General features: G+C 43.1%; 1 protein-coding gene across 2 annotated transcripts; it reads left to right on the forward strand.

Moving 5' to 3' along the window:
• The first annotated feature begins 2,517 nt into the window (after nt 1–2,517).
• LOC114548894 (NLR family CARD domain-containing protein 3-like) lies at nt 2,518–13,985 on the forward strand. Of its 2 annotated transcripts, XM_028568907.1 has the most exons (7): nt 2,518–2,680; nt 2,856–4,935; nt 5,334–5,507; nt 6,361–6,534; nt 12,650–12,814; nt 13,410–13,456; nt 13,828–13,985. In XM_028568907.1, coding segments are annotated over exons 1-7 (2,784 nt in total). In that variant the 5' UTR covers nt 2,518–2,679; the 3' UTR covers nt 13,971–13,985. The 2 variants fall into 2 exon arrangements, with proteins under 2 accessions (XP_028424708.1, XP_028424710.1); XM_028568909.1 differs by lacking the exons at nt 5,334–5,507; nt 6,361–6,534; nt 12,650–12,814; nt 13,410–13,456; nt 13,828–13,985 and having other exon boundaries at nt 2,856–4,939.
• The last annotated feature ends 4 nt before the right edge of the window (nt 13,986–13,989 follow it).

A 13,989-nucleotide genomic window follows, 5' to 3' on the forward strand; every position in this document is an offset into this window, starting at 1 on the left:
GGTGGTGTAGTGGTGTCTGTTAGTGAGAGGATGGAGCAGTGATTGGTGGTGTAGTGGTGTCTGTTAGAGAGAGGATGGAGCAGTGATTGGTGGTGTAGTGGTGTCTGTTAAACAGTAGGTGGAGCTGTTGGTTCAAACTGAACTACAACTTTATTGGTATTACACACAGACATCTCACATCACAGATGGAACCCTGTTAGATCTAAGAGATCATATCTGGGTATTAACAGTTGTATGAATTTCATGTTAATTTACAACAACATAATCATAGATTATTAACCAGATAAACAAGAGTTAAAGAAGTCTTCAAAGAGTAAAAAAGCTTTAAATAAATAAATGAACAGATTTAATTTCACAAGTTTACTAAGTTGGTGTGTGTGTGTGTGTCTGTGTTTGTGAGAGTGTGTCTGTGTGTGTGTGTGTGTGTGTGTGTATGTGTGTTGTTTTGTGTGAGTGTGTTTGTGCACGTGTGTTTCATGTGTGTGTGTCTGTGTGTCTGTCTGTGTTTGTGTGTGTGTGTTTCGTGTGTGTGTTTGTGTGTGTGTGTGTGTGTGTGTGTGTGTGTGTGTGTGTGTGTGTGTGTGTGTGTGTGTGTGTGTGTGTGTGTGTGTGTGTGTGTGTGTGTGTGTGTGATTTTCTGTGAGATGAAGTCTCCTGAATGACATTTTGAGGCAGAAACAACTTTTCAAACCCAATGTATTGCTCCTTTATAAAGATATGTAACAGGTAGGCTAAATTCTGGGTGGGATTATTATTATGGGATTATATCTGTCATATGTAAGACTTGATGCAGAAACAACCTTTTTAAAGACAAGGTAAGACATGGGGCTCCTTCAGTCTCTCCTCTACTTGCGAGGACATGGATGTGTGAAACGGTGCTCCTTGCTTTGAGATGTGTTGTCTCTGGTCTGGTGTGTGTGTGTGTGTCCCAGCTGATAGCCAATCAGCAGAGAGACTGGCTGTATCTCGTGGTGATAACAAGGCAGAGTGCTCACACCAGGGTGTTCAACACACAATCACAACATTTGTCCAAAATGTCTAAATCTTCTTTAGGAAAACAAACGATAAAAGCATCGAGAAATGCATAACAAAAAAAACATTGAAAAAGTGTCACAAAAGTAAAAAAAAAAAAAAAAAAAAAAACAAGGGAAAAAAATGAAGTTAGGAAGCATATGATCATCCGGGTCATTTTTTGACTTCATGCACCACACCTTAATTTTTTACAGTGCAGGGAGCTCCTCCTCCAGTTCCTCCAAAACACACCGGAGGAGACTCGGGAATACTTCTAACGTTTGGTCCGGTAAGAGGCACGCGCTCAGGTGTTTCTGTGTGACTCCAACATGGTTAATGTGAAGAAGAAGAAGAAGAGCAGCTGCTGAACGGGTCCTGCTGGCACGTTCTGGTTTCTGGTAAGAGCTGCACGGTTATATAACGGCCGAAATAATAACACACACACACACACACACACATAGGCGCCGATACCGTGGGTGCTCCGGAGCTTGAGCACCAAAGGAAAGATTGCCTGTGGGCTACATTTGTTCAAAAATAAACATTGCAGTTGGTGCCGAGTGGAGCGTGTGAGCACTGATCGCTGTGACGTGTCATCTCCAGTCCTATCTGTAGCCTATGAGAGAAGTGGCGCTGTCCTGAGTAGAAAGCCTACTTTACGGCTTCATTATCCAGTTAATAGGCGCGTGTGTTCGCGTCGGCCGCTCTCCATTTTCTAAGGTTCTGAAATGAAAACAACTTTTGCCTACTTTTTTATCTTTTTAAAGGGCGTGCGCCTGTGAGCACCCACGGACGAAAACATTAAATCGGCGCCTATGCACGCACACACACACACACACACACACACACACACACACACACACACACACACACACACACACAGCACACGGCTATAAACATGGTAGGCCTACACATAGACATTGTAATAGGCTACATTTACTTTAGTTACTCCGCTACATTCGTCTGTTCCAGGTTTAGTTACTAGTTACTTTAGTTACTCCGCTACATTCGTCTGTTCCAGCTTTAGTTACTAGTTACTTTAGTTACTCCGCTACATTCATCTGTTCCAGCTTTAGTTACTAGTTACTTTAGTTACTCCACTACATTCATCTGTTCCAGCTTTAGTTACTAGTTACTTTAGTTACTCCGCTACATTCGTCTGTTACAGCTTTAGTTACTAGTTACTTTAGTTACTCCGCTACATTCGTCTGTTCCAGGTTTAGTTACTAGTTACTTTAGTTACTCCGCTACATTCGTCTGTTCCAGCTTTAGTTACTAGTTACTTTAGTTACTCCGCTACATTCATCTGTTCCAGCTTTAGTTACTAGTTACTTTAGTTACTCCGCTACATTCGTCTGTTCCAGCTTTAGTTACTAGTTACTTTAGTTACTCCGCTACATTCGTCTGTTCCAGCTTTAGTTACAAGTTACTTTAGTTACTCCGCTACATTCGTCTGTTCCAGCTTTAGTTACTAGTTACTTTAGTTACTCCGCTACATTCTCTGAGGAGGAGCAGCCGTCCTGCTGTGCTTTGTGTCAGGACGTCCTGAAGGATCCAGTCTCTACCAGCTGTGGACTCTGGTTCTGCAGACAGTGCATCACCTCATACTGGGACCAATCTGCTTCATCAGGAGACTCCTGCTGTCCCCAGTGTGGAGAAAGATCCAGAACAAGTAAGACTATACAACTGTCTGATGATGTCTGAAAACAGGATTCTTCATGTGTTACCACAGTCATTACATTTAAAGAAATCTAAGTCCTCCATTTTCATTCCATTTAAATAGTTATATTAATTTAGATAAGGAAAACTAACACTATTAATGAATAGACTTTTGTATTTTCTCACAGTGTACGCTGTTAAACATAAACATAAGATCAGTGTGAAGGGGACATATGAACGTGTGACTGAAGGAGTTGATCAAACAGGAAGTGGAACCCTCCTCAACAGGATCTTCACTGCTCTCTACATCACAGATGAACTGAGTAAAGAAGTTAATCGCCAACATGAGGTGAGGCAGCTCGAGACAGCTTCCAAGATGGAGACCCTCCATGACTCTCCAATCAACTGCAGTCACGTCTTTAAAGCCTTACCTGACCAACAGAAACACATCAGAGTTGTTCTGATGATCGGCGTCGCTGGCGTTGGAAAAACCTTCTCAGTGCAGAAGTTCTGTCTGGACTGGGCCGAGGGTTTGGAAAACCAAGATGTGGATCTGGTGGTTCCTCTTTCCTTCAGGGAGCTGAACCTGATCAAAGATGAGCAGTACAGTCTTCTGGAGCTGCTCCGTGTTTTCCATCCATCATTACAGGAGGTCCCAGCAGAGCAGCTCGCTGGCTCTAAACTTCTCTTCATCTTTGATGGCCTGGATGAAAGCAGACTTTACCTGGATTTCAAGAAGAGGAAGGCTGTTTCTGATGTCACACAGAAGTCATCAGTCAACGTGCTGTTGACAAACCTCATCCAGGGGAAGCTGCTTCCCTCGGCTCTCGTCTGGATAACTACCCGACCTGCAGCAGCCAATCAGATCCCTCCTGCGTGTGTTGACAGGGTAACAGAAGTACGAGGCTTCACTGATGACCAGAAGGAGGAGTACTTCAGGAAGAGAGTCAGTGATGAAGAGCTGTCCAGCAGAATCATCTCCCACATCAAGACCTCCAGGAGCCTCCACATCATGTGTCTGATCCCAGTCTTCTGCTGGATCACTGCTACAGTTCTGGACCACATGTTGACTACAGACCAGAGAGGAGAGCTGCCCAAGACCCTGACTGACATGTACTCACACTTCCTGCTGGTTCAGACAAAGAGGAAGAAGCTCAAGTATGCTGAGGGACATGAGACGAGTCCACAGGAGCTGACGGAGGCTGACAGGGAAGTTCTTCTGAAGCTGGGGAGGCTGGCGTTTGAACAGCTGAAGAAAGGAAACATCATGTTCTACCAAGAAGACCTGGAGCGCTGTGGTCTGGATGTCACAGAGGCCTCGCTGTACTCAGGAGTTTGTTCAGAGATCTTCAAAACAGAGAGTGTGATCTTCCAGAAAACAGTCTACTGCTTCGTTCATCTGAGCATTCAGGAGTTTCTGGCTGCAGTCTACATGTTCCACTGTTACACCAACAGGAACACAGAGGAGCTGGAGGACTTCCTGGGAGAAGACTGGGAAAACAAGAGCATTGATTTATCTCTGGATGAAGATGATGATGACAGGGACATAGAACATTCCCAGTCTGTGGATGAAGATGATGATGACATGGACATAGAACATTCCCAGTCTGTGGATGAAGATGATGATGACATGGACATAGAACATTCCCAGTCTGTGGATGAAGATGATGATGACAGGGACAATGACCATTCCCCCACCATGGATAAAGATGATGGTGTTGATGATGACAGGGACAATGACCATTCCCCCCCTGTGGATAAAGATGATAGTATTGATGATGACAGGGAAAATGACAATTACCCATCCCTGGATGTCTTCCTGAAGAGAGCCATGGAGAAATCCCTGAAGAGTAAAAATGGCCACCTGGACCTGTTTGTGCGCTTCCTTCATGGCCTCTCTCTGGAGTCCAACCAGAGACTCTTAGGAGGCCTGCTGGGTCAGACAGACAACAGTCCAGAAATCATCCAGAGAACCATCAACAACTTGAAGGAGATGAACAGTAAAAAGATCTCTCCTGACAGAAGCATCAACATCTTCCACTGTGTGACGGAGATGAACGACCACTCAGTCCATCAGGAGATCCAAGAGTTCCTGAAGTCAAAGAACAGATCAGAGAAGGAACTCTCTGTGATCCACTGCTCAGCTCTGGCCTACATGCTGCAGATGTCAGAGGAGGTTCTGGATGAGTTGAACCTGAAGAAGTACAACACATCACTGGAGGGACAACTGAGACTGATTCCAGCTGTGATGAACTGCAGAAAGGCTCTGTAAGTCCAGCTTTTATAACTTTATAAATCAGTATGGATTAGTAGTTCAGTTATTTACAAATGTTCTTGAGCTGTTTTAGCAACACAGTCTCACTCTCAGACAGATTTTCCGGGGTAAAACCACTTAGTTAGGGTTAGGGAAAGATTGTGGGCAGGGTTAAAAAATGTACGTTTAAGTGACACATGGGACAAGAATGGGACATGGACCCCGGTCTCTGGATGAAAGTACTGTGTTGTTTGAGTCATCTATTACCCCAACCTGCCTCCTTACTCAGATTTCAGTCTTTCATGTTACTCCTTACAGTTTGTCAAAAAAGGAAATGTCAAACTGTTAAACATCAAATGCATGAAGTAAATATTAAGTGTCCTCCTAAATAATTACATTTGTGTTCTGACAGACTACCTGGCTGTCATCTATCAGGGACTCACTGTGAAGTTGTGGCCTCAGCTCTGATGTCCAACCCCTCCCATCTGAGAGAGCTGGACCTAAGTCTCAACAAGCTGCAGGATTCAGCAGTTAAGCTTCTATCTGCTGGACTGCAGAGTCCTCACTGTAGACTGGAGACTCTGAGGTCAGTTTACTGATTTTATAGTTACCACATAAAGCCTTGGATTTTTTTAGGAATTAGAAAGCACAGCAATTCAAAGGACTATCATGACAAAATCCTAGAGTATACCACTTAAAAGCTTTCCTAAAAGCTCAATGGAAACAACAAGCATAATAAATGGAAACGGGTAAATTACAATATGAATGTACTAATCCCACTTGCAACTCCGTGCCCATGGTTCAAACTCCCATGGTGTACTAGCAATCATAACTATCACTAACACTCAAAGTCTGTAAAGACAAACAACCAGTCTCTTAACAGAGAGTTCTCTATTAGGAGTGCCATAGTGCTCTTAATAGTATATTTTCCAGTGGATGCAAATAAGGTAGAATCATCTGCGTAAAGCATCATTTTAAAAACAACAATGGTCCGAAGGTGGAGCCCTTTGGTACCCCACATGTGACCTCCCTAACTGTGGACAGGGCCTCAACAACTATACACACCTATTTACTGTGTGCCAATCAGGATTCAAACCAAGTGACTGTTATTTAGTGTCCCTCCGTTTTGCATTGAGACAAATAACGCCCCTAAGCTGTGATATAATCACAACATACCACGGCCTGTCGTGGGCTTTTTCTTAAATAAATGATTACACACTGATGAAATCCTCTTCTTATGAGCACAGGCGGTTTATGAGATTATATGTTGCGACCTCTCTTTTCAGAGCACCTTTCCTCTTGAAGTCTTTACCAGATTTGCCCAGAATGGAGTTCTGGATGAGTTCCAGAACTCATTGATTATAACAAAGTAATGATGAGCCACACATATAATTGGATTATGAATGGATTAATATCTACATCATTTATTCTTTATGCAGATTGTGGGGCTGTGGTTTGTCAGAGACCAGCTGTGCTTCTCTGGCCTCAGCTCTGATGTCTAACCCCTCCCATCTGAGGGAGCTGGACCTCAGTGACAACGAGCTGCAGGATTCAGGATTGAAGCTGCTGTGTGATTTTCTGAAGAGTCCACACTGTGGACTGAAGACTCTAAGGTCAGTTCACTGACTCTCTATTATTATAGTAGATCTTATATGTTTAATTAACAATTGAACCTAATTTATATACATACTAGGGATGTCACAAGAACCAATACATCTGTACCAAGTCAATGCCAAAATTCTGAAACTGTGACAGTACTTGTTTTCCTAAAGTACCACAGGTAACGTAGGTACAGGGGATGCAATTTTTCCAGACTTAACAGGGGCAGCATAAAGATATCCTACAAGATTTGAGTCTGCCATTACAGTTTTTGCCCATTGCTTACACACTAAAAACAAATGCTTACACCAAAGCCTCAATACCTAAACTTCTTTTAGCATTGCTTAAACACAGTGTAACCATAGCTTTAACACATTGTCAAATTTGCACTTTGTTTGCAATTCTTTAACACACTTATTGCGAAACACTACACACGTTTTCTTACATTAGACACTTTGTTCAAAGACGAAATCTCCTGTTGTCATTGGGAAAACACTCACACTGCAAAACTCATCTGGCAATTGTAGGAACTTACATACAGACCTGAAAACACTTGCACAGAAAACAGAACACTAATCGGTCTGAGCCTTAGCACTACAAATAGGCCTCAGGTAAGACATTTAGAGAACTTTTCAAACATGGAGGCAATGAGAGTCAGAGTAAGAGGAGGACAAAGAGAGAGAGAGAGAGAGAGAGAGGAGTCGGACGTGGAAGAGACATTTCCTGTGATGTTGACAAGGTCTTGTGGCCAGATCCCCACCACAAACACACACACTCACACACAGACACACACGCACACACAGACACACACGCACACACAGACACACACACACACACACACACACACACACAAACAAGTATTTTTTTTTTCCAATAGAAATTTACAGTATCCATCCTAAATTTGATGATTTGTGATTCTATTTTTCTTTATTTCTGTAAGAATGTTTGTTTTTGTAAAAACTCTTGTTTGATTACTGCAGAAATTCTACTTTTGAGTTTTACAGAAGACTGATAGTGTGTCTCAAATCGCGCACTTCCCGTAGTGCACTAAGGAAAGTGCACTTCGTACACTATGTACTTACTTGCATAGTGCGTAAAATTTGACGGGGGAGTGTTGTCTCAAACCGCGCACTACCTTATGTACTTACCGGAAGTGATGATCAAAACATCTCAGTCCTCCTCCTTCTTCTTCTGTGAAATTGTGAATTGTACCCCGGGCAGAGCATTCCCGCCACCTAGTGTTGCCCGCGAAAATTACATTTCTGCTTTGTTCTTCAAAATGAATGCAATTGTTTTTATTGTTGCTTGTATTTGCCCTCTGTTTTTCGCGAGAATGAGAGGATTGCGACGACGACGTCGTTGTGTCATCCAACTCCTTTTAGCGGAAAACATACCGGTATGTTGATATTCATACTTTGCTCTTAATTCATTTTTTTTTAAATACCCCAAAATGACCATTATGAGTTATTATAGCAATAGTGGAGGAATAAAATTGTGTCCAATTGATATTAGCTAACGTTAATATAGATAGTCATATTATGTTTATATAAGAATGTTTAATTTTAATGATTCAACTATTAGCTAGCCAATTACAGTGACAATAAAGGCATAGGAAACCCAATAGACATTTAAATAGATTCTCTTCTAGCTACAGTCATGCAAAGTACAACGCTAAAGATAACACACCACATGAAATTCAATTCAATTCAATTTTTTTATAGTATCAAATCATAACATAGGTTATCTCGAGACACTTTACAGATAGAGTAGGTCTAGACCACACTATAATTTACAAAGCCCCAACAATTCCAACAATTACAGTAATTCCCTCAAGAGCAAGCAGTGCATACATTCAATACAATTTAATTTGAATTGTGTTGATTTAATTTGAATTGTGTTAATTGTTCTACAGCAGGGGTCACCAACCTTTTTGAAACTGAGAGCTACTTCATGGGTATTGAGTCGTACGAAGGGCTACCAGTTTGATACACTCTTCTGAAATAACAAATGTGCTCAGTTTGCCTTTAGTTATATATGATTATTAATGATTAATGATGCTCATCAATGCGAAGACCCTGATCACGTAAATGATTTCTCACGATAATTATCAACAATGACTTGACTTAAGGTGGGAAACAGATAATATCAATATTCAATTTCCATTTTTAGAACAGGCCTGAGGGCTACTCATGTGGTCCTTGGGGGCTACCTGGTGCCCGCGGGCACCGTGTTGGGGACCCCTGTTCTACAGGCTCCCAACCCCAGGCAGTACTGCCAGGTGAATAATACGGTGCCATTACTGGCACTGTACTTTGATGGGGAAAGCGACATGAGGGTAGACTTCAGACTCTCCAGGGGATCCTTTAACGGTCTGATGGCCATCCTCGGCACGGCGTGTGACCACGGCTGGGGACCCGTCATCGAGGCCCTCGTCTTCCTCTTTTGGCTCGCCAGCGGTACCTCTTACCGTGTTGTAGCCAGAGCCTTTGCTATGCCCCGGGCCACTGTGCACCGTGCTGTCCACAACACCAGCAGGAAAGCCCTCTCTCTCCTCCCCCAGGTCGTTCGGCTTCCATCAGAGGAGGACTTGCCTCATGTTGGTGCAGGTTTTGCACGATTGGCCGGGTCAGCGGCCTTCAACAGGGTTGTCGGCAGCATTGATGGCTGCCACGTCCGTGTGACGCCCCCCATCGATGACGCAGCCTGTTACCTGAACAGGAAGATTTTTTATTCTGTTCAATTTCAGGCTGTGTGTGACCACACAGCCAAGTTCATTGATGTTTTCATTGGCTTCCCCGGGTCGGCTCATGATGCGAGGGTTTTAAAACACAGCCCCCTGTACTACCACCAAAGGTACCCTCCACCTGGTTTCTGCATCATTGGGGATGGTGGCTACCCCTGCCTCAGGCAACCCATTGCCCTCATGACTCCCTACAGGCAGCCTCTACAAAACCAACTCCAGGTCCGCTTCAATGGGCACCTGTCTAGAGCAAGGTGTGTTGTGGAGAGAGCCTTTGGCATCCTGAAGACCAGATGGAGGTCCATATTTTTGAAGGCGCTGGAGGTGGATGTCCTCTATGTCCCGGAGGTCATTGCCTGCTGCACAGTCCTTCATAACATCTGCTTAAGCAATGGGGACCTGTTGGAGGCAGAAGATTATGTGTATGGAGAAGCAGGGGACTATCCACAACCAGCCCCTCAAGGTGCTATCTGTGGCGCAGAGGACAGGCACAGGATGGCAATAACGTGTGTTGTACCGGACCACAATTATGCAATTTAAATGTTATAAATATATTGTTGTTCTGCTGTTCTTTTGTGAAATCTTATGCCGTTCTTGTTCTTTTGTGAAATCTTATGTTGTTCTTGTTAATCAGTTCACTAATCAGTTCACAAAACATTTAAGCAATCCCAGAAATGCTTGTTACTAACTTAGCTCTGGGGAGTTAGTAACAAGCGCTCCTCCCTCATGCCTACCTCCCTGTCTCTCCTCCCTCTCCCTCATCTCTTTGTCTCTTCCCTCATCCCTCTCCCTCATCTCTGCAAAACGCCGTTCCTCTCTCTCCACTGCCTCACGGTGCCACCTCTCCTCTCTTTCATCTCTTGCTTCTTCTCTCTCTCTTGCCCTCTCCTCCATCTTCTTCATCTCCTGCTCCTGCATCAGCTCCCTCTCCTGTAATTCCTTCAGGGCCTCCACGACATCCACTCGCCTCCGTTTTGGAGTGGATGCCGTGGAAGCCCTGGCTGTGTCCCTTTCTGGGGTAACCACCGAGGGGGGTTCCACAACCGCCACGTCCTGGGATGATGAGGCAATGAGGACAGGCGGCGTTACAGACGGCCTGCCCCCAATTGCCTCATCCATCAGTGAGTACCACTTCCAGGACGCAGCGGTTGCCTCAACCCCTCAGTGCTGACCCCAGTTCTGGGGCATTTCAGATCCTACGGACAACAGAAAACACTCCAATTTAAGATCAAAACAAACTAAAATTAAATGCTTACATCCTTAGGGCTGATTAACTGACAATTATTCTGACCGTTAACCGACCTTGTATTTTTGTTTCAGGTTCTCCCATTTTTTTTTTTTTTAAATTGGGGTAACCTTGTCCTGAAGACCTCGACTTTCAACGTACGCCCTAATGAAAATACAATTTGTATGAGGCTAGCAATGTAAAATATAGGTCCACAGTACAATATATAACGATAGGAAGATATGATATACATTTACTTACTCGTATCCATTCAGGGCAGCATTGCGCTTGCCCGTAAAGCTGGTGGCGTTCCCCGTCCTCCACTGAATGAGGGACCTTGTGTCCTCGTCTGTCCCTAACGATTATATAAGTCAGATCAGGACAGAAACGGCACTGTTAACACGTTATAACATTACATGCATTAACGTACTGCAACATTACTGCTTATATGTAATGCATATTTACAAGATCACACATCTAACGCTAAATCTTCTACAGTGAGGACGATAGTGTGGCTAGTTAACCTCATTTACGGCGTAATTAGAGTATTTACATTTTGAATTTCGTCACGCCATATGTAACATCTACCCCAAGGTCTAATAAAGCTAACAATGGTGTCGGATTTCAATTTAACACGTTTTTTTGTGAACATCAGGGGTATAGAAGTAACTTCATACTCTTTGGTTTAACTGTGCTGCTGTAAGATAGCTAGCTAAGGTTAGCTAAAGCTAGATTGATAGCACGTCAAATTACGGTACATATAAATGTTATAATTCGCGGTACAAAAATCATCACCGAGTGCAAAATTACCTTAATATACATAAACAGGTGGCTTATATGTTATACAAGTATAGCAAAATGATTAAAACGTACATTTGTAATGCTCGGTCGCTGTCGCGTCTTCGGCCGCCATTATCGAAAGTTTTTTAAACTTTTGTTAGCTCCGCCCCTTCCGCTACGTAGCAAAGATGGCGACCATTGAGTGTGGAAAGTGTCCATTGATCCACACTCAACTTTTTCACCGTTATGAGTGCACCATCCGGGTACTTGTAGTGCACTGAATTTACCACACTTCGACGAGTGAAATTTTGAGTGCACTCAAATAGTTAGTATAAGTACAGAAGTGCGCGATTTGGGACACACCATGAGTCTTAGAAAATGACAATAAAAATAGAAAATAAAAGACTGCAGTGTTTTATATAAAGCCCATCAGTGTGTTGCTGGTGATATGAAAAAGTAATTCAAATGGTGCATGTGTGTTTGCTTTTGTTGCAAGAATTTCATTTTTAGAAAGGAGTATTACGTTTTGATTGCAGTGTTTCATTTTGGCATAGATGTTAGTGTTTAATCTCCAAGTGCTATGTCTGATTGGCTTGTGTGTAGAGTTTTGACGTAATGAGCCAAATTCAGCAAAAAGTGTGTAAGGAATAAGAAAAAACTGTAAATGCCAAAAATAAAGAATACCTACCAGCACAGAGGAACAGTAAACAGTTCCTCATCTCTATACACACTTTTACGTGTTGACCGCAGTCAGCCTCCAGCTTTAGCGTATATCTACGGCAACAGCTTTCAAGAGTTCACCAAGATCTTGGGATGGAAGCTGGGAACCTGGGGCTTGGGATGGAAGCGGGGGCTTGGGTTTAGGTTGGAAGCTGGGAACCTGGGGTTTGGGATGGAAGCGGGTGCTTGGGTTTAGGTTGGAAGCTGGGAACCTGGGGTTTGGGATGGAAGCGGGGGCTTGGGTTTAGGTTGGAAGCTGGGAACCTGGGGTTTGGGATGGAAGCGGGGGCTTGGGTTTAGGTTGGAAGCTGGGAACCTGGGGTTTGGGATGGAAGCGGGTGCTTGGGTTTAGGTTGGAAGCTGGGAACCTGGGGTTTGGGATTAAGTTGGAAGCTGGGAGCCTGGGGCTTGAGGTGGAAGATGGGAAGCGGTTGCTTTGAATGGAAGCTGGGAACCTAAAGCATGGGATGGAAGATGGGAACCTGGGGCTTGGGATGGAATCAATAACAGTATAATAATTACAGTAACAATGTCAATCTACTCTTCTCAGGAAATAGCTAGTAATTGATTAGGACACAGTAATATTGAGCTACACAATGAAATCCTGGACACATCTGATTGGATTTTAAATAGATTGTATCTACTTTATTTATTCTTTATTCAGATTGAGGTGGTGCAGTTTGTCAGAGATCAGCTGTGCTAATCTGGTCTCAGCTCTGAAATCCAACCCCTCCCATCTGAGAGTGCTGGACCTGAGAGACAACAAGCTTCAGGATTCAGGAGTGAAGCTGCTGTGTGAGAGTCCAAGCTTTGAACTGGAAACTCTGAGGTCAGATCTATTATGTTTAATTAACAATAAACCTAATTTATGTGCAAGCATAATTTACATCCAACAATGTAAATTTGCTTTGTTCATATTTTTATGTTTCTTGTATTCAATTATGTCTGCAGCAACAAAAGACTTGTGTTTCTTAAAGAAAATGTTGGAAATGTCCACTGTCAAAATAATTGAAAACTGGAACTTTTGCATCTCTTGAGTTATCAAGTTACCTCAACGGAGACATGGTCTTCTTTGGAGGAAATGAGGATGGTTTTATTTTAGCTGTGGTGACATGAAGCAGATTTTTATAGTTTAAATATTAATATATCTTTGCTGCAGGATACTTTGCCTCCAGAGAAGCCTGGAGTCTTGTCTTATGCTATTTGGACCCTTAAAATGGATGCAATGGGCTGATGTGATTTTCCATTATTAGACCACCATTCCTGACTACTCCCTGTTTCATGTGAATGTAAAAATCTAGGTTGAGTAGATGGCAAACATGGTGTGACCATGGTTATATGGAATCAGCAGTGCCATTAACTGAATCTGAATTTTTTTAACTCCTCTCATAAACTAACTGCTGTATTTGTGTTTTTCTTTTCAGGGTGGATGGCAGAGAATACAAGGCTGCACCTGACATACATGAAGGATGTGAGTAACAAACTGTTATTAAAGCAGGAGCACAACTGGAAGATTGGCTGCTGTGCTTTATGGCGCTGGTTAATCCCAGTAACCACAGCAGATCTGTTTCTTTGTACTGTTCTGTGTTGCATGTTGGGTAAGATTATGTCTGGAATCTTAGTATCGACCCACTTTGGACTCAGTCTTGACCTAAACAGGATCTGTTTCTACATTCTGACTTTATTGGAGGTTTTTCAGTAGATACCAACATAAAACATGGGGGGAAAGCCATGCTACAAAGGGCTCTGGTCACCTTGAACGGGATGTTCCTTTAACGGTTTAGGAATGTTGGGTCATCAGAATGTCCAAAATAGAGTTTGACATCTTAATCCCTCCACCAGATCCGTCCACGTCAAAGACAAACCCTGATGTGTCTGAGGACAGAAGAGAGGATCAGCTGTGTCCTGATGATCCAGAGAAGTTGAAGCAGCAGCCGCTTGTAGCTGGAGAGGCTCCCAATACAAATGTCAGTCTTTCACTTTAACATTTTTACTGAAGAAGTC

Source organism: Perca flavescens, chromosome 22 (genome assembly GCF_004354835.1).
Source record: "Perca flavescens isolate YP-PL-M2 chromosome 22, PFLA_1.0, whole genome shotgun sequence".
NCBI classification, from domain to species: domain Eukaryota; kingdom Metazoa; phylum Chordata; class Actinopteri; order Perciformes; family Percidae; genus Perca; species Perca flavescens.